The 21,126-nt window shown below is 46.0% G+C and overlaps 1 protein-coding gene across 1 annotated transcript in view; it reads left to right on the plus strand.

Moving 5' to 3' along the window:
• The window catches only part of igsf5a (immunoglobulin superfamily, member 5a), a 58,415-nt gene that overhangs the window by 9,845 nt on the left and 27,444 nt on the right, over positions 1 to 21,126 (plus strand). The window contains exons 3-10 of the mRNA XM_008282655.1: positions 4,460 to 4,768; positions 7,110 to 7,400; positions 9,041 to 9,160; positions 9,315 to 9,339; positions 9,457 to 9,545; positions 10,496 to 10,536; positions 11,515 to 11,618; positions 12,869 to 12,978. Of these exons, the coding sequence (XP_008280877.1) occupies positions 4,460 to 4,768; positions 7,110 to 7,400; positions 9,041 to 9,160; positions 9,315 to 9,339; positions 9,457 to 9,545; positions 10,496 to 10,536; positions 11,515 to 11,618; positions 12,869 to 12,978 (1,089 nt within the window). The remainder of the gene's footprint in view (positions 1 to 4,459; positions 4,769 to 7,109; positions 7,401 to 9,040; positions 9,161 to 9,314; positions 9,340 to 9,456; positions 9,546 to 10,495; positions 10,537 to 11,514; positions 11,619 to 12,868; positions 12,979 to 21,126) is intronic.

Raw genomic sequence — 21,126 nt, forward strand, 5'->3', positions numbered from 1 at the left:
TGTGCGAAGCTGCAGCTGAGGAGTTCTGGAGCAGATCCACTACCTTCAGTCTGATTTACCCTCTGGATGGTTTTGGAGGTAAAACTGTTTGTACTTGAGGTATTTGACATTTCATCTGCCTGGTGATGGAAATAAGAAGACTAGTGTTGATCCATGTATTCCTGAGTGCCTCTGGTCCACAGTGTTCACGGCTCCTGCTGCTGATGAACTTGGAGATGTTTGATCAGGTGGAAGCAGCGCTCATGCACTGACTCTCCATTTATTCCTGTCTTTAGTTTGACATTTTAGTTCAGTGAGTCAGTTCATGCAGAGCATTGGGCAATAAAGGCGCTTCCAGCTGACTGACTCACCAACAGGCGGCCTGTGAGTGTGTCTCTGATACGACTCCTCACCTGTGAGATCTGCAGGCAGGTGAAAGCTGCAGCTCACACCCACAACCAGCTGTGTGGGACTGCATTACTCAGCGACGGGTAAACTGAGCAGATAAGGGCTGGGCTCCAGTGACCACGTCTGAACCTTGCTCCCAGTGTCGCAGCCACAGGTGGAGTCCTGCTGCTCACCTGCTGTTCCAGGAAATGAAGCTTGGATCCAGTTTGTGGCGGCGGGCGCGACCACGCAGTAAGTCTGACCAGCTGAAGGTGCTTTTACTGTTTAGCTGTGATTGCAGAGCGTAAACACAGACGACTTAAACCATTTCTAGGGTTAGATATCAGCCGGGGCGGTAGAAGTGTGAAAGTGACTCGTAGCACGTTAAGACGGGTCGGTTTGGCTGTGAGGAAGGAACAGAGCGACTGTGTGGTGATAGACGGGTAGAAGAAGATGTTATTTAGTTGTTTGTTTGTGACTGAATCATTAAATGAACACCCCGAGTGTCCCTTTGGTCAGAAACACTGGTTCAGGTAAACACAGGACGCTGTGTTTCTGTGTTTCTGTGTTCTGGTGGCGCCATCACAGTCGAGTCTGAAAACAGTTTCATGTTTGATTTATCGCTGCATTACAATGTTGTGTTCACACCAAGGCCCGGCAGCAGTTCTCTGTCCAGTGTCACACCGGATCGGTCCGGTGCTGCCCTGCATCAGCATTAACTGGAACTTTAGCTGCAAGTCAATTATTTCTTTTAAAATCTATAAATTGTGAATTTCAGACGTATACCGTTAATAAGAGTGTCTTTAGTGGTTCGGATCCAGAGTTAAGATCAACGAGTCTGTTTAGGATTTAAAACTGCAGCTACAGCTATGATCTGTCAAACGATAAAGGACAGGATACACTGCATGGTTATGGGTCGGGAACATTTATTCAAAGGCAGACTGAAGTCTATGAAATCAACTCCAAGTATTTATAAAGTTATCAGTCATTGTCTTTGTTGTTTAAATCAAGAAACTAAACAGTGAAGAAAAGCATCACTTTTTTTAAACCGTATTTTGGAGGAACAGAACTTTGCTCTTAGTTTTTGATTGTCTGTCAGAAACATTAAAAAAACATCATAGCAACGTGTTTCCATGTAGTTACAGCAGCCGGTCCACTGGAGCTCGTAGAACTCATGAACAAACGGGATTCACTTCCGTCCAGTCTCGGCGCCACCAGAAAACATTTTTGGGATGTTTTTAGACTTACGTATTTCAACCAAGTGCTCCAGATGACGCGTTCAGTTCAACACAGTTTGCTCTGCAAAGCGAGCACAACGACCACCACCAGGCAGCATGTGGAGGAACCAGAACCGGACCGGGCCTTGGTCTTGTGTCATTTACTTGCGGTTTAATTTCTACTTGAGGTTAAACTTCCTGAGCATGCAAACATCTCATTTTTGTTTGGTTTGGAGTTATTTTCATCTTATTGGGCAAATTCTATAAAAAAAAAAAAAACAGGTTTCTGAACATTTGTGAGGACGACGGCTGGATAACTGCTGCTTCTCTTTCATCCTCCAGATCAACAACGTGAGCATGACTGTTCCCTGGAAGTCACGGGCTGACCTCCTCCTCATCTGCTCCGTACTCTGTGCAGCCAGAGGTCAGCAGCTATTTTTCTTTTTTATGACTTGCAGATGTTATTTTTAAATATGACATTAGTGCTGCTCCTCAGAGCTGAGAGGAAAGACGGAGTCACAACCAGTGTGCTTCCACCTCCCTCATCCACAGCTCATTTATTTCATCCACAGCTTTCCTCTAACACATTTCCAAAAGGCTGCACAACATTTCAGTCAGCAGTTATTAGTCAAATAATGACGTCTGTCTTAACCTGCTGAGCTGCACCGACGGTAGAAATGTCTTGATGAGTGTCGCTGTGCACATTATTTTCTGCACTTTGTTGTCTAAATCCTCAACTATGCTGCATAATTTATAGGTGCACAAGTACATTTATTGTATTTATTTTATTCTACATTTGCAGAGATGTAATAATGATCAGTTTTAAATCACTCTACGGTAGCTGGTGTGACCGGATGCACTGAGGATTAGGACACTGGAAATACCTGATGTTATGTGACCCTACAGGCAGAACACACATGGACTGGCTGGTAGCTTCATGTAGCGCATTCAGGAGAAGGACTAACAGTATGAAAGAGAAAAAAATCATGTGGCAGTGACCATAAACCCTCTGTTCTATGGGTTCAGTTCAAACAGTTTGCCGAGCGGAGCTCCTCTGAACAAATCAGAAACTCTATAAGCTGCCAAAAGTAATGCTGAGCAACGGTCAGCTTGAACCTGCAGTACACCATCCATCCATCATCTCTACACCTTAACCCTCACCAGGGTCATGGGGGGCGGAGCCTATCCCAGCTGACTCAGGGTGAAGGCAGGTTCACCTGGACAGGTAACCAGTCTATCACAGGGCTACACTTAGAGACAGACAACCAAGCACACTCACATTCACACCTACGGACAATTTACAATCACCAATACGAATGTGATGTCTGAAGGACTTGTGATGATATTTTAGATTCTTCTTTCCGTTACTGCACCGATCAGCCACAGCTGGTCCTCCTCTTGCCACTGAACAGCTCTGACCCACTGGGTCATTTCGGACCTTTGGAGTTGTCCTGAGGCGTCTGGAACCAGGACATCCACACCTTGTGCTCTTTGTTGTGTTGCTCAGGTGGTTTATGATGAGTTTTGACTTGCTGTCAGTGAGAGCTGCTGCTGTGGGAGGTTCACCGAGTCTGCAGCCATGTCCACATGAGAGCCAGGACCTCAGGCTTCAGAACATGAAGTGATATAACAAAAGGATCCATGTGGTTCACTTCACCTGGTTTTAATGTTGTGGCTGATGGAGTACAGCGATGGTGTAAACACTGGACCCAGAACTCAGTAATGTGCCTCCAGTGTAGCAGGTCAGACAGGTTTTCTTTTGTGCTATTAATAGTTAATAATCAGTAACTTTGGGGCTTTCTTGAAGAAAAAGTAAACAGTGACACCAAACAAGCTGTTGGAAATCTCATCGTCCTCATCAGAGTGTTCACAGCCGTCCTGAGTCCAGACATCAGTCACCGTCTGAGAAACACAACAACAGCTTTTCCTCTTAAAGATGCAGCAAAAGTAAAGAATAACCCGCTTTTAATGCTCAGTGTGTTCAAATTAATGCTGTGTTTGAGTTTCAGTCTTTTCAAAAGCCAACAAAACCAAATCGATGTCCTTTGTGATCTTTGTGTACTCTGAGCAAACTCAAACACATCTCAAGCACCGACCGCAGCAGAGCCTCCAACATGCAGCAGCATCGCTCAGAGTTCAGCCAGAGTTCCTCTTTGTGTAGAGCAGAGACGTGAGATGTTCTTACTTCATGTTCTTACGTTGTATTCTGGTGCATGACTTCATGAGGTTGCTCCACGTGTGCTCTCATGTCAACACCTGCAGCAAGCTGCCCAGTGACTGACTCTGGGCTTCAGAGTTCTGTTCAGCCGCTCTCACAGCTGCTTGTTCATGTTGTTATCCAATCAGCTGTCAATGGGCTCAATGCAGTGCACAGCAGCCTCCAGAAACACATCAGCAGCTTCAGCTAATGATCCCATCAAACAACAGGCGTTAGCTCTGAATCCAGCAGCGTGGGGACGAGTCTGCAGACGTGATGTCTCAGAGGAGGGTTTCCAACGTCACGTGGAATCCGTGACAACAAGAACTGAGGCTGTTTTGGAGCAAAGGGAGACCCGACCCAGTTCTAAATGAATTCCTGAACCAAGTGTTTGTATATTTATAACATGTCGGCACAAAGTCAGAGCCCCACGTGAGCTGTAAATAAGAAATAAAGGCGCTTCCATCTTCTGCTGTAAAAACATCCCACAGTTAAGCTAACACTGAGGCAAACCCATGAATGCTCCATGATCCAGCTTCACTCATTCTTCTGTCAGCTCTGAACACAGCTGAACAGTTTAAAAACACACCGATGCTCCCGTAGAGGAAAAGGCGACACGTTCCAAACACACCAACACCTGCACGACAGCATCCTGATAAATCCTGTCTTTTGTGTCCAGCGGCATCAGAAGAGGTCCAACTGGAGCCGCTGAATTCAACCGTGCTGGAAGGTTCTGATGTCCAGTTCAACGCCACGGTGGTGGGAACATGGCGGGTCATGACCTGGTCGGTCCAGGAGTTTCTGGTCCTCACTGTCTCCTCAGCTGGTGGCATAATCCCATCGTCAGAGCAGTTCTCTGCCAGGTTTTCCAGCGACAACCGCAGCGTGGAGTTCACCGTCCATAATGTGACCCGCAGTCAGTCCGGTCCAGTCACCTGCACCGTGCAGGGAAACTTCAGACCAAAGACAGCACAGCTTTATGTTCAAGGTGAGGTTTTTACTTTGCTTCATGACTTGTGGGCAGGCGGGGCTTTTAGTACGACTGCTCTGACCTCAGTGTGGATGCAGGACACCCAGAACAGAACTGCTGACGGTCGGTGTGAGGGAGGTGTAGTCAGTGGAATGAACTCTGGAGGGCAGCAGTGAGCTCCTGTCTGTCTTCTCAGAAGCTTCTGATGACAAAGAATAACTGATGAAAAAGAGGAACAAACAGCTTCAAACCCAAAAAGACCCAGAGGGGAAGAATCTGTGTGACAGTGTTTTAGATGTTCGGGTGTCTGTGTCCACACAGAAATGTGAGGGATTCTCTTCACGAGGACTTACTGACGTGTGGAGAAACATCCAGCTCATGTGTACAGTCGTGTTGAAGCGTGGCCACTTTAGTTTGTGAATGAAACGGATTGTAAAAGGATTGTAAATGCTTCTGCAGGAGTCCAGGTTGTGTTGTGGGAGGATGAGGAGCGCCTGTATGACAGAGGATAAAGATCAATAACAACATGTGAAAATATGCTGGAGGCAGCGTTTCCATCGATGTGAAGGCAGTCACAGGAACAATCCAGCATGTGTCTGATTGTCTCATGTGTTTTAATCAGTGTGGGATGCTCCAACACGCTCAGTCTCCTGCATACGTATGTACGTAAATAATGATGCAGGAACATCTGAAGAGTCTAAAACTAGCTGTACATGTTCTAGAAGGACTCGACCCTCCTAACAGCCAGTAGCTTCATATCAAACATGTACAAACACGTCAGCAAATGTTCAGGTGAACAACAACACAAAGGTCCCGTGTTATCTCAACATCTGCACATGTTTAAGTCGAGCTCAGGTCAAGTTCAGAGGCCAGTGACTGAAGTGTTTCCTCTCCTGTGATGAGTCTCCTTATAGCAGAACAACATGCTGTAGGACTCAGCAGTTAACGGCCTGAATGGGACGCTCTATACGACTGTCCTGATGCTCGTTGTTCTGCAAACGCTGGCTTGTAAAAGCTGTAGAAGTGGGACATGTTTAACATCAGTGCCTAGAGACGGAGATGTAGGAGCTTCACACAGATCTCTGATGTTCTGATCAGAGCGACTCCCCCTTAAACAAACGTGAGAAACATTTTGCTGTGAAACACTTCCCGGTCGGCTTGGCTGTGACCTCTGTTCATCAGCTTCAGCCTCGGCTCCTGAGATGTTTCCCCAAACAACCGGCCTTAAACCAAACCCCTCATGCAGCAGCGTGGAGCAAATCTGCTCCACATGTGGCCTCTGTACGCTCAGAGCTCAGCCTGACTCTAATCTGATGGTGCTCTGGCTGTGAAACATCTGGGCTCGGCTCTGGCTGTGGATGGATGCTGATTGTGAAGCTGTGGTGGTTCTGGCTCATGCTGCTGATTAGACCCTGACTGCTTCTCTGTGAGGAGACGTAACAGAAGGACGCTGACCGTCAGAAGAAAACACTGCTTCACTGCAAATGAAGCACAGTTTCATACCGGTGGAGAACAGGTTTAGTCTTCTCTCATGGCAGGAGTGCAAAAGATGAAGACGGCAACAACCAGAACTCAAGGTTTTAAGATGGTGGTCCAGAAACCACCCGTCTGTCATGTTCCCTCTGCTTCAGTCTGTCTGTGATGAGCAGCAGCTCTCACTGAGCGTCACAGTGAGCCGTCATCCTGTCCTCCACACAGCTCAGTAACGGTCACGCTAAGCTCTTGTGTATGTACGACATGTCTACATTCATACATTAGACGTTTTCTGTCCGGTCACTTTATAACTAGTTGCTGTTTCCTGACCTCCAGCAGAACAAACCCAGTGAATGTGTCATCATCCGGCTCAGAGAGCGTGGAACAGCGGTGGCTCACCTAAAAAAGGAGTTTGACTTGAAAGAATAAATGTGTTTTAAAAATCACCAAATGCTGAGGATAGAAGTAGAAAAGCCTCCAGAAAGTCAGAGCTGCAACACAACACAAGGTGGTGCCATGGGAGAGGCTGGGGACGGACCAGGGACAGACGGCTGCCTCCATCCCAACCAGGAACAAACCAACCACATTCATTTACAAGAGATCAAGCATTTCTAGGTTTAGACGCTGGACTGTTTTCAGCTCAGTGAGACGTTGTGTCTCTGGGACCAAGTGGCCTCCAACATGTTAGTCAGCACAGAGGTTGAATTAGTAAAAACACACATGAGCTGTTTCTTCCTGTTTTTTTGAGCTAATGTATGAAGTATGAATTGAATAATGCATTTATTTAACTGAGGAGCCAAGACTGTGATGGGACCTCAGCAGCTGAGCACTGGGTCAAACACACTTTGTCTAACTTGTCTAACTCCACTCTGTCTCGGTTTGTCAGAGAGCGGTACGGTCAGCATCGTGGGAGGGAACATGACGGTGGATCAGGACCAGCAGGTAGAGCTCCAGTGTCTAACAACTGCTTGGTTCCCCGTTCCTGCTGTCAGCTGGACCCAGAACGGTGCAGCTGTGAACAGCAGCTTGTACAACACCACCAGCATGGCTGACGGGGATTCCTTCAACTCCACCAGCGTCCTGACGTTCCAGGCAGTCAGCGACACAACGGTCACATGTCTGGCGACTGTGCCGACACTAAAAAACCCACAATCCAGCTCCATCTTCTTGACGGTTGGTAAGAAAGTTTCACACAACGTTTAGCTGTTTGTAAATGAAGCACAGAGCCGTCAGACAGGATTCCTGCCTCTTGTGAAAGGGTCCAAAAAGTAGGTACAAGGGAAAGTTTCTGCCTAATAAAGAGTAGAAAAGTGGAGTCCATCCATCCATATAGTCTGCTTTAACCTCAGCATGTTTCTGGACTGTGGGAGGAAGCCGGAGAACCCGGAGAGAACCCACGCTGCACGGGGAGAACATGGAGACTCCACGCAGGAAGATCCCGGGTGTCCTCACCGGGACGCCAACCGGCGACCTTCTAGCTGTGAGGCCACGGTGCTAACCACTGATCCACCTGCAGCCTCCAGAGGAAACTTGAATCTGACGAATGTCTCTGACCATAGTTACAGTTTTACTTTTTCACTTCATGTCTGGTGGTTTTCAGCCAGTATTTACATTTTCTGTCGGTGCTGGTCAGGTTTCAGACTTACTGGGTCAGGGTTTGGGTTCAAACACGCTCTGCAGCAACGCTTAGCGCTGGTTTCAGAACCGGTCCAGGGTGACGACTCTGATGGAGGTTTTATCAGCACTTAACCACAAGACGACAGGAGTCGTGCTGCCGAGTTATGAAGGAGTTATGAAGGTTGCTTTCTGTCTGTCAGTGGTCAGGATGGACCGTCACACATCCACTGAGTCTGCTCCAAAGGTGGAGGAGGTCTCCACTGGCCATGTGTGTGGGGATGGATACCAGCTATTTAATGTGCTGATAACATTTCAATCATTGCTCACGTTCTCATATCACATGGTTGAATTATCTCCTCACAGTAATAGTTTTAATTAGCTCCAGTAAGACAACATAGAAACTGAGGGTACGTTTGTATTTGCATCACATGGATCCGTCTGTCTGGTTCTGCTTCTGGCTTCCTGTTTGAACTTTTGTTCGTGCTGTGGTCTTAATAAGGGGCAAGAAGGAAAAGGAACAAGCATCTGTGTGTCTCAGATTGTCCTTTAAACTGTCCACTGTGAGGCTGACAGTGTTTTCAGAGTGCAGTGCTTCTCTGCCTGATCAAGGACAACTGATGTCTTTATTATGTCTCAGCTGCATTCATGTGCATTTTGCAGTCGATGTCCTGTGAATGGCAGAGAAGCCACAAATAGAGCTCTGCACCTGATATTAATGTATGACTCAGGTAACTGAGAAATAATCCAATAAAATCAGCTTTTAATTCAATACAAAACCCATTCAACATACGATACGCAGCAATTACATTAACGGCCATAACGCTGAGAGAACAGCTTCAGAGGCAGCAGCACCGAGAGGCCACGACCCAAACACAAAGAAAGATCCTGTCTGATCTGCAGCTTGCAGGGAAAGGCAATATGCAGCTTCATTATGTATAAGAGAGACATGTTTAGAGTTTTATCTGGATGGCAGGTTTATATGTTGATGCTCAGGTCAGTGCAAGCAAAACATCTGCACTGATGTAAATACAGAAATACACGAGTGATGCTGAGCACTCAGTGGTTCAGTATGTTTTCACCTGTATGGTGAGTGTTTCACAGCTTCCACATGAATGTTCTGCTCCTCTCCTCCTCTTGGGTCGAATGATTTGACAGTAATTAGCTTTTAAACTCCTAATTGTGCTCTTTCATCCTGAACAGTTCCCAAACCTCCTGACTGGACGGTGCTGATCGCTGTGGTCGTGTCCTTAGGAAGTGCTGCTCTGCTGGTTCTGCTCATCATCGGGATCATCTTCTGCTACAGACGCAGGAAAGACAAAAGTGAGAAACTCCTCACATCCATCCTACTAGTACTGTTATAGTCCAGCCCACATCATGGCAACAGACAGACGCCAACCAATGACAAGAAGCAGAAATGTTGACCTCACTGGTTCTTCTCCAGCTAATAAGTCGTTTTCTATCTCGTCCGCTCTAGAACCCAACTATCAAGATGAAATGAGGTAAAAAAGCAACAAAATGCTGGATGTCTGGCCACCACTCGCTCATTTTACTGCTACATAACTCAGTGTTTCTTCAGCCATGTTCTCTGTTGAACATACGTTGTGTTTGTGTTGCAGGAGAGTGACGAGCCAGTCAGGTGGCATCAACACAGCCGGACAGAAGCGAGGACAGGACAACGCAGCATATGCACCGGAGGGTCAGACAAGTGAGACGCACACAAGCTGTAGTGAAAGTGTTTCTGTGTGACGGGTTGTGTTTATGAAGCAACAGGTTGGAATGTGTGACAGAATGAGGTACAAAGCTCTCGCTTCTGTTCGGCCAGATTGTCTTGTTTGGGAGCCACACACCATATTTAGAAATAAGCGGCGCATGAGCACAGCATCGACTAAACAAGGCCTCACACTCACATCCTGGATGAGGGAGTGATGCAGGACCCAGCTGCACCAGGGAGGACTTCCCTCTAAAATTAGTTTTGGATTAATACACCCGATTCAAGGGTTATCAGACCATTAAATGGCTGATCATTGCAGATTATTCCCATAGCTATGGGCCAGTAGGGGTTAGGGTTAGTCAGTGGATGTGTAGCCCACTCTGATGACCACGGCACAGGAAGTAGCTGCAGTAACGTTGGTCACCTCCTGCAATGTGCCTGTAAAATGTTAAACATTAAACTCTAGATAAAGTCAAGCCTCCTGCAGTCCCCAGATGCAGTCGTCTTTGTAAGAGTTAATTTGTGGTTCTACCGTCATTAAATAAGCTGATAACGGCCTACGGAGAGGTTAACGAGGTTCATGATAACGAGCCTACCTAGACAGAGGTCCCTATTGGCCCATATGTACCAGGAAGATGACGGTGACCATTTAACGGGTTGATAACATCCAAACTGGACGGTAATCAGAAAGTGACAAATGGGCGCCGCTACAGCTCACCTGGTAGAGCTGGCGTCCCAGGTGCAGGGCTACAGTCCTGATGTGGAGGTCATGAGTTCCCTCTCTCTCTCTCTCTCTCTCTCTGTCACTGCACTCACAAATAAAGGCCAAAAAGATAATTAAAAAAAAAACAGTGACTAACACACCTGGAACGTAGAGATTTGAAACCTGGAGTTCTGAGGCTGCCCAGAACAGCCTGGCTCATGTGTCTCTGCTCCGCCCACAGGTGGCGCTCCCAGTCACCTCTCCGACAGCGGCTTCTTTCAGGTAAATGTATTATGTGTGTATACATACCAGATAGGATTATAATTGTTTTCAGTTCAACACGATGCCCCGTTCATTCTAATCAAAGCTGCTCATGAAGCATGTGCTGAACAACGTTCTGGAGAGCGTCCTCAGACGGGCCTACAGAACATGTGCATTAGCATCCTTTTCCATTTAAGTTGGTAGAGATCACACTCATGGTCGTACTGCTGACCAACAGCTGTGGGCTTCATAATGCCCAGTGGAACCAGAACAAGAAGTTTGGAGAACAAGAACTTCCTCTTGTCTTTTTGAGGTCAGTAGTGGAAGCGTTAATGTGGTCAGAGAGCGCTGCTGATGACGGCCCAAAGCTTTCTGCTTTTCATATGCACAGCCTCTGATGACGTTTTCTACTTTATTAGGATCTCATTCATACAAAGAAACAAACCTTTCAGCTGCAGGCTGTTTCATAAAAAGCCACCAAAGTGTTTAAATACGATCTGAGTCACGTCAGTGTTCCCATGTCGGGCGTTTTTCATTCTGCTGTGCTGCACAGATAGCTGTCAGTAAACACAGTTTGATAAAACACTACGTACATCACAGCTGGCATTCATTACATCACAACACGTTTAGTGCACGTCAACATTTCATCAACTCACTTAGAGAGGATTGATTTATACAGATTACTTTGCTCCAACGAATGAAATGAAGAAATTACCAATTTATTATCGTTAATTATGAAGATGCTAATCATTCTGTGCTTCACTTATCAGGCTGGTACATGATGATCCACTGCTCTGTCATTCAGCTCATTTCAGAGATGCTCATAAACAAATACATAACTCAAGTGTGCAGTTAGAGTCCAGTCAGGCCGAGCTGACTGCCGTTCCAACATGTGTTGCATAGATTTCAAATAACAGAGGGTTGACCTGTTTCATTGTTTTACCTGCAAATCTTGGCAAGCAAACTCTACACACAATGATTAAACTTGTTTGGTTTCAGATGCCTGACGTTGTGAACATCAGCCACTCAGGACAAGGCAGCAGCAGCACCGACAACACGGTGGACGAGTCCGGCTTCAGGAAGCACAGACATGTCACCATTGTGTGAGAACAGAGCACATCACCTGAACGCCCCTCTGCTTTGGTTCCTAACGTCTGGAGGAAGGTGAGAAGAAGAACTGGATCTGCTCAGACTGCAGCGGCTCAGGAGAGCCAGGAGCAGAATTAATGAGTCGCATCAGCAGAATCGAAGCTTTTACAATTACAGGAAAGACACTCAAATACATCCGGATGTAGTTCAAATGAAATGTTCAAAACCATCCCCGTAGACTTTGTGTGTTCTCCTACGTCTGTACATTTCTTACATTTGATCCTCCTGCTTATCGGCTGTTTTCTGACCAGCGGTATATTTTTTAATACCTGATGAAATATTTACTGAACAAATGAATGAGTTTGCATAAAACCAATAGTTACAATAAGGAACATTTAACTTGCAGAAACTTTCAGCTGGATGTAAAAATTAGTTTTATGTGTAATAAATGACATATTATCATCTATACGTGTCTATTTACATTTAAATATTGAAACACCACCCATCCACACAGTTCATCCTTTTCATTCATAAACTCTGCAAAGCGAAACCTGTGATGTGTGAAACCTGTCAGGATTCAAAGCCTTCTGTGAAGAAGCAGCCGTTTTTCTCTCATACGTCACAGCTGTGTTTATGATGGAAATCTGATGTTTGTTGGTCGATCCGCTGCTCCACCAACATTTCAGACAGAACCTTTACCAACTGGCTGCGATGGACCAGATAGTGAACACTCCTGTCAAATGCTCATAGACTGCTCCACACCAGAGTAAAAAACACATTTCTTACTCTAATCGCTGACTGTTTTGGAGTTTGACAACACTGAGAGCAAAAGGAGGGACTCAAGCCGTCCAGCTGAGCCGGTGGTGGCACCACTGGACCACAGCAAAGCTCTGAGATGGGAAACATGTCAGCAGTGTTCTGGATGGTTTTGCTCTGATCAGAATAAACCAGATTAAGATTGACGTGTGTTTTTCATTTCATGACTTCTTGTGAGTTATGGGATTGTTTGGTTCTTTAGTTTTTCACAGTTCTGCTGTAACGCAGGAGCAGCTGGTCACATGTGGATGATTTGTGCAGCCTGATGACTTTGCTTCAGTTTACGAGGCTACAAGCCAAGAAGTTTAAAAATCACTGCTGTAGAGCAGAAGTGCATTCTGTTCAGTGGTTCAGATCCAGTCTGACCAGTCAGCAGGTTTGCTGAACCAGCTCCACTCAGGCGACCTTTACTTGGCAAGAAAACTGGACTTTGTTGGCTGAGACGCAGCAAACTGCTTCTGGATGAGCTGGAGGATGAGCTGGAGGAACAGCTGGAGGATGAGCTGGAAGATGAGCTGGAGGATGAGCTGGAGGCAGCACTCACTGTGGACCAATCAGGTGATAACACTGGGCTCACGGTCATTATCAGTCGTCACCAATTAAGGTTTTAATTTAATTTGTGACTGGTTTAATGTGAACTTTTTCAGATTGCCACTGAAAGTCTGAGAGGAGGTTTGAAGTGTGTGACTGAAGGCTTCAGCGTCCAGACGCCTTCGAGCTCTCAGGGTTCTGCAGAGGGACGGTTCCACCGCTGACTGTCTGTCAGAACCAGGCTCACTGAGGACACGGACACGTTACTTCCTGGTAGAAACGTGGATTTTCAAAGCACAGATTAACTTTGAGATGTAAATATAAATGTAAATGAAAATAACTGGCTGGCTTCAGGTGAACACGAGCTGATCGGCGTCACGGTTTAGTCTTTCTGAACTCTTTGTATTGTAAGACCTGATCCACAGACTTCCTCCAGCCCTCCTCCATAAACATATCGCCTGCTGCACCTTTAAGCCTGGACTCTTTGAAAGGCAGAGGAACACACTGTGGACATGATATTGACCTAATTTCGCCTAAAATGTTGAATTATTTATGCAAATACAAAGACAGAGTTTTTGTCTGTACGTAGCTCCAGATTGGTCGAGCCCACGGTTTGTAAAGCCTAATCAGCTCCTAATTACTACACTTGGAAAAAGAACAGACTACTTTCATCTCTTTTCTCTCCACAGGAGTTTGGAAGCTGGACAATCCCAATATTCAGTCCACAGAGATTCTGAGTGTGAGTAAAGTAAGTGAAAAGTGAATCCTGATTCAGTGACTCTGATACGAAGACGTCTGGATGCAGAGACTCGCCATCACAGCGTCCACGTGTGCAGACGTGTCGGCTGTAATGTGTCTCTGCGTCAGAACAAATGGACTCACGCTGAGGACGCTTGTCAGAGTGTGTTGATGGAGAGCGAGGCGCTGCTGCGAGGAGCCGACACTAAATCCGATTAGCTGCACTGTTTATGTCTCCGTGTTCGAACTACATCAGCTCCAGTAATGTTCTCCTCCATTTAGCTTCTTTCACATGAGATCAACGCACAGTTATGAAAGAAGATCCTCATTTTGTTTCCTTGACTGTGAGGCCGGTGTTGCTTGACGTTTCTTCAGCTGGTTGTTTGGACTTTCTGCTGGGAATCAGCTGTAGCAGCTTATTTGAGCCTTTTTGTGGCGTTAACACAAGTTACAGCATCCTAATTTAATGTGATGAGCAGAAGAAACTGGTTCCTCCTGCGTATAGATAATTACTGAAGCAGCAGCTGGCAGTGGCAGAATACATTAATGATTAGAACCAATAAAACTAATGAATGGAGCTATGGTAATGGCTATTGATAAGGCATATATATATAGTGTGGCTTGTCAGGTCGTGCTGGCTTTCAGGGCCCTTCCCTAAGCAGTTTCACCGTTACATAAGGAGAGCCTGGCAAATTAATCTCCCCAAGCACACTTCAATCATCAAATTGGCTGTGTGGGGCGAGATTGGATGGCACGCACGCCTCCTGCTGGCATAATCCACCGGCTGGCACAACATAACGGGCAGTAAAGTGTTGCATATTGACCAGACAGGATTAAATTGGGAATTTTGGCTGCTGCTCATTTTCTGTTCATGTAATATCGCCTTCAAAATCAGCTCAGTGCCTGTTCTGTGCAAAGAAATGCTCCTCAGCTTCCTTCATGCTCAGTAGAAGACATTGGAAGTTGGAGATTTTAGTTAAGTTTAAATATAATTGGTAATAAATGGAACAAAAATGGTTCATTTGGATGTTATTTCACAGTATTTCTGTTATAAATCACACAGAGCTGCCGTGGTTTGATAGAAATGCACAAATCCCAGTTGGTTGATCAGGGAGGATGAACTGTATTTTAGCAGCAGTCATACATCACTACACATTATATAGTGCTGTAGAAATAAAGGAGGAGGATTCCTTTGTGTCATGATCAGGACTGACTAAAGTGGACAACGCAAATCTGACTTTGTGCACATAGAAATCTCTGTCTGTTGATATTTTCCTTTTGCAGGAGGAATCTACTGCATCATGCCGAGAGGTTTTGCTGATTTGCCTTATTTGCAATGCAAATGTGGCTGATTTTAGACCTCACATCACACAGTATGATGCACTGATCAGAACTGTCACAAAGAAGTTCCACTTTTGTAGAAAGCTGTTTCTTCACAGGAGCAGTCCTAAAAATAGCAGGTCTGGAGGTAGCAGCTATTCTGCTATAAATGCTTCAGCAGAATCACAAGAGGCTGCAGGATGAAGCTGGGTGGGTGTCAGGCTGACGGAGGGAGGGAGGACTCGCCCAGCCTCTAGTAATGGATAACCCTGCAACTTAGCTTGCAAAGAGGGAACGTGTGAGTGCCCACTTTGTCAGATTGTCAATACGTCTCCAGGACGTAGAGGCAGAGTGGGTCTGGAGTTTAGAAGGAGTTTGCAGATTTGGTCTCTGCAGGAGCCAATATTTTCACCAACGCTCAGCGCTGGGAGCATTCCCATCCACTCCTTGTACGCCATCTGGATGAATTTATACATGCATTCACTGGAAAATCTCATCTTTTCTGAGCTTGTTCAAGAGCTTTTATTGAAAATGTATTTGTTGTAAATTACTGAAAGTAAGTGAGATTTTCTCATATAATACCTGCAGTGCATATGTCTGTTATACAGGAGACCCGTCATTCACTGTCCTTCTGCGGTATTTTTTATTATTGCTTTAGCTAATGATAATGACCAAGTACCTGTTGCAGCAGCAGAAGTCCAGACTGGAGGGTTAGGGTTAGAAGCTGGAAGCTGGTTCAGTGTAAAAGGATTACTCGGACATCTAATGAAACGGAGCTCCTTAAACAAATGAGCTTCACCTGTGCTGCTCCTCTGATGAAAGGTGAAGATGTCTCTGGAGGTCTTCAGACTCTCCTCAGCTACGGCTCAGTCCTGCTTGTTTTTGGTTCTGTGATTGTTGTGATCATAAATCTGGTGAGTTCTCATCATGTGGCCTCGCTTCTGCACAACATGGGTCCAAAAAGAGCCGACAGATTTTCTATGTGCGATATCTTTTCAATAAATTAATGTCATCATTCAATATTCCAGGTATTCCTCACTTAACTTGTTTCTGATCATTATACATCCTTCTTTTATCTTTTCCTTTCCTACTTTTTGAGTAAAAACACTTTTTGTATCACGACCCTTCTAATGGACCAAAAAGGACCAAAAAGAACCAAAAAGAACCGGTGACTGTTATGTCATGTATGGCTGAGTGTTTCTCGGCTACATCTCTGAAATGAATATGTTTTATCATTTACTATTTCAAATATTCAGTAAATATTCTTCCTTTTTGTTTAGCACAGGTCATCATATTTAGTTTTCCTTTCTTACTTTATGAGCTAGCGTAGCTTTATGCTATAGCTTTATCAAGTTTACATGCATGGGTCAGAATGAGCTTCCTGTGGTACGAACATGTTCACTGTGGACAACTAGTCACTGACACACAGCTCACAGACCAGCACAGCTCCTGTTACACATCCCAAATCTACAAGTCCTGTTTTATCATTATTCTAATCCTAAGAAGACATCTGATGATTTGTGTGTGTAATACAGCACAGAGGAAACATGTTCAGGTTCTCCTAAAAAAAACCCCTCACAGTAAAAAGATGTTTGTACTGATCCAGCTGCAGCTCTGAACCTCTCCCAGATCACAGACAACATGTGAACATTGTGACTCTGATAAAGTGAAGCAGAACAACATCAGAGAGTTTTTAGTCCAGACGGTTCAGGCGAGCTCTCATTCTGGCTCACTGGTGACCATCTGAATGTTCTCATGTACAAACTATATATTCCACTAGTTTATCACTGATGGGGTTCAATACATCCACATACAGCAGCTCTTTAGTTTCCTGAACATCCAACCAGACCGCTGTCTGTGTTCCGCGTCCTGATGCTGCTCAGACTGCTGTGGAGCTCCTGTGGTGACGCAAGGCTGTAGCTCCATCATGATTGGTCGATTTCAGTGATTGACACCGCCTTCGAATCATCAGAGCCAATAGAGTACAGCGATAGCCACCAAAATGAGATTGACAGCACTGTTAGCCAATCAGAACCAGCAGGACGCCATCTTGAAGACGAGCCCCTTGCTGAGCGAGTGTTCCCTCCTTAGCTCCCTGAGGCTAACGAAGCCTCCAAAAGACGCCCGGAATGATTTCAGTGTAACATAGGAAGTAGTACTAACTGCTTCCGGTGTGGATTTACCGACAAAATAAACTTTTCACGGCTGAACAGTGAAGGTAAGAGACATTTTACAGCTCCAGTTTGGGTTTGTACTGTTCTTTGGGTTGTTTCTCGCTGATGCTTTGATCTCAGAGAGCTTTGATGGACGTGTCTGGACTCTGTGGACCGTCTGGTTCCGTCTGAGGGCTGTTGGAGCGTTTAGCATAAAGCGCTGGAGCCAGAAATGTGGCGAGTGGGTTGACTGGGTGGCGCGATGTCGATGTCCATGTGTGATAATTCATTTAGTTGGTGTTTGAGTTGTGCAGAAATATGAGTCACACTCACCGACACCCGCCGGCGCTCACAGCGGGGCCAACTTGGTGACTTGCTCTCTCAATCTGGCGACTTTCCAAATCCACTTGGTGACTTTTTTTTGTCACAAGTGACTAGAGACAAGTCCAGCGACTCCTTCTCGTGTTACTGGAGACTGTTCTGGTGTTTTGGAAACTGTGATGTGAAAACTCGTGTCGGTCTGCACTTCCTGTCCTCAGAGAGCACTTCCGGTCCTCAGAGAGCACTTCCTGTCCTCAGAGAGCACTTCCGGTCCTCAGAGAGCACTTCCTGTCCTCAGAGAGCTCCTCCGTCCAGCGCGCTCACAGGCAGAAGAGGCAGCTGACGTCACGGAAAGGAAAGTATATGATGATAAAATAATTTAAATGGTTGTATTTATCCAGTGTGTAGATGTTGTGTGTTAGAGGGGGTGTGCATCAGAGGGTCCAGGAGGAGACCACAGCCTCCAGGCCGATCCTGACTGGTCGCTGGTCGGAGCCTCTGGCCCGACCCTGACTGGTCACTGGTCGGAGCCTCCGGGCCGACCCTGACTGGTCACGGCGGGTCATGCAGTCTTGCAGCCAGGCCTTGGCTCACATCATGATGTTGTGTTTTTATCTATCCTGGTCTTTTAATGACCGCCTCCATCAGGCTGCTGTGAATGGAGACGTGTCGGAGCACTTTGAAGGATCCTGTGACTGCCGTTGATTCTTGCCAGCAGCAGTAGTGACTCAGTGAGCGCTCAGACCCGTGTGTGTGTTCACCATCATGGTGTTCACAGTGCAGCAGAAGCTGGCCCCACCTGCAGCCTCTACAGTTACAGGAAAGCATCGTTTCATCCTGATTATGCTGTCGTCATGTTCTCTGACTGAGCTGCATGTGTTTGCTGTCACAGAGGAACATTTTCACCAAAACAACAACTTCATCACGGTCAGTTACACAACGTCTCTGGGGATCAATGTTCCTGCACCATGTGACTGGATGCTGTCGGTCTGTCCAGCACCGAAGATGCATAAACAGACCTGAAGTGAGACTCATTGTTATAACAACAAGGCAGTGGAATGACTCACTGGGTTTACGGTAATATACACACCGTTAGAACCTCTGACAGGTGACGTGAAGAACATTGATCATCTATGTGCAGTAGAACCTTCTGCAGGGAAAACATGTTTCTGGACTGTGGGAGGAAGCCGGAGAACCCGGAGAGAACCCACGCTGCACGGGGAGAACATGGAGACTCCACGCAGGAAGATCCTGGGTGTCCTCACCGGGAGGCCAACCGGCGACCTTCTAGCTGTTAGGCGACGATGCTAACCACTGAACCACCTGCACCCTGTCCAGAAACATGCTGAGGTTAATTGGTGATTGTAAATTGTCTGTAGGTGTGAATGTGAGTGTGCTTGGTTGTCTGTCTCTAAGTGTAGCCCTGTGATAGACTGGTTACCTGTCCAGGTGAACCTGCCTTCACCCTGAGTCAGCTGGGATAGACTCCGCCCCCCATGACCCTGGTGAGGATGAAGGTGTAGACATGATGGATAGAGTTATTTGGCTCTGGGTCTGAGCCATCCTGCTTCCTGTGTGGAGCAGGTGGAGGTCTGACTGTGGTACAATGAAACCTGTACATGTGTGATTATCTTTGACTAAACAATGAACACATGAACGTTGGATGATGATCCAGCCTCTCCTCTGCTGACTACTGACTTCAGCATAGCACCTGTAAATGATGTTTAACAATCCTACTGATATTATTTTATCAGTTCCTATTCAAACGGACCCACCCAGGCTTTCTTGTGTTCATATAAAACTATTTATGACTCACCTGAACACTGATGGTTGTTATCGACTGGAAGACGTATGTACTGGTTATCTACATTTTAAATTCAGATTTATTCATGGTCAAACCATCATTTTCAGTCTTGTATTAGTCCAAAGTTGTGACTAAGCCTTAACTGGGATCATCAGTCTTGGTTTGAGGTACTGCACACCTATGAGGAGGTTTTATATGATCTGGTCCCATCAGAGGTTGTCTCTGGAAAGCAGAGCTTCATGTTGTGCATGTGCATATGATGTTCACATGGTTATCTTTGTGGAGTTGCTCTTTGGCCTAAACATAGCAAGTAGTTGCATTTCATCTCACTCTTTTCAGGATGAAAGTCCTGGAAGTGGCTGCAGCAGCAAGTGACAGACCAAGAGATGCAGCTAAGCCGCCCCTAACCCAGCTGGTTGGAGAGAAGCTCTGCAGCACGTCTGCTCAGTGCTGCTGGTGTCTGCTGTCATCAGACTCGGAGAGAACACGACTTTATCTGATTGCTGTTTCTGCAAGTCACGCCCACCGTGTTTTTCTCGCTCTTTCTTTGTGACCAGGATAGTTCTGCTTCATTCTCTCACTTGAGAACATTGATGCACCCTTTGGCATGAGGCGGGGCCCTCGTGCTATTTGTGGGGAGCTACACAACTTGGTCATAGCGTGAACACAGCTGGCTGAGTCTGGGGCTGCCTCCTTCATACAGGTCTGAACAGAGTCATCATGAAGATAGGAGTCATGTGATCTGTGATTATTAATAGGATATCTACATGACATTTTAAATGTCCAGGTGAGAAACTGAACAACTACAATCAGTTCCTGTGTTTCATTCAGACACCTGACTGCAGTGCAGCACGATGTGTAACCTGGTGAAAGCAGTGGATGCTGCTCAGGTGTTCTGTGGAGTCATACAGAGAATAACAGTAATAGACCAAAGTATGATAACTCAGCCCAGGTTGTTGTTGCTGTAGGACAGTGTACAGATGCTGCGTTTCCTCCTCACACTGCTGCTGCAGCATCCACCACAAACACACAACAATGTGACGCCAAGTTCAGCCTGGATGGAGATTTAAGATGCGCTGAAGAGAATAATGGTCCTGATAACTGGAATGTGAATCAGAGGATCGTGTGAAGGTTCGTCTGTAGTGACGTGGATCATGTGAAAAACTGAGGCAGGGCTGTGATTTATCTCTGAACTCGGGTGATGATCATGTGAGCACACTGCTCAGGACTGAAGCTTTGATTCCAGCTGATGAGATTCGATGTCTGTCGGCAGCCAAAGTAAATCAATACTCAGAGTGGCAGGTGATCAATTAGTGGTCAGACGTGGATCCTGAGGGACCCTGAATCTGGTGGATCTCTGTGCAGGTGAGCACTGATTAAAACATGACTGATGTAGAGTTTACCAAACCCAGCCTGATTCATGACTCCTCACACATGCATGGAGAGATTCAGGAGTCCTGAATCCGGTGAAGCATCTGAAGATGTCCCACCATCATCTCCCCTCAGACGACCAGCCATCACATTAAATAAAGCATTGTTTTATACAGCTTCAGCTGTTAGACGATAAAAGCAGCGCTGTACTTGTTTTGCTTGATGTAACCAAACCAGCAGTGATGCTCCAGCAGCTGGAGCCTGATGCTGCTCATGGTCTGTTCCAGAGCCCCACTGTGGTGACAGCCATGAGCATGTTCAGCCCGGCTGCTGCACACAGCTCATTGCTTTACACCCCTGGAGAGCTCTTTGAATAGGATTTGCTGATAATAACAAAAATGATAGCGTAGCATCAGTAGCATAGCTTAATGTCAACATGAACAATAATCTCTTCAAATGTATTCAGAT

Source organism: Stegastes partitus, unplaced genomic scaffold, assembly GCF_000690725.1.
Source record: "Stegastes partitus isolate 25-593 unplaced genomic scaffold, Stegastes_partitus-1.0.2 Scaffold280, whole genome shotgun sequence".
Taxonomy (NCBI): Eukaryota; Metazoa; Chordata; class Actinopteri; family Pomacentridae; genus Stegastes; species Stegastes partitus.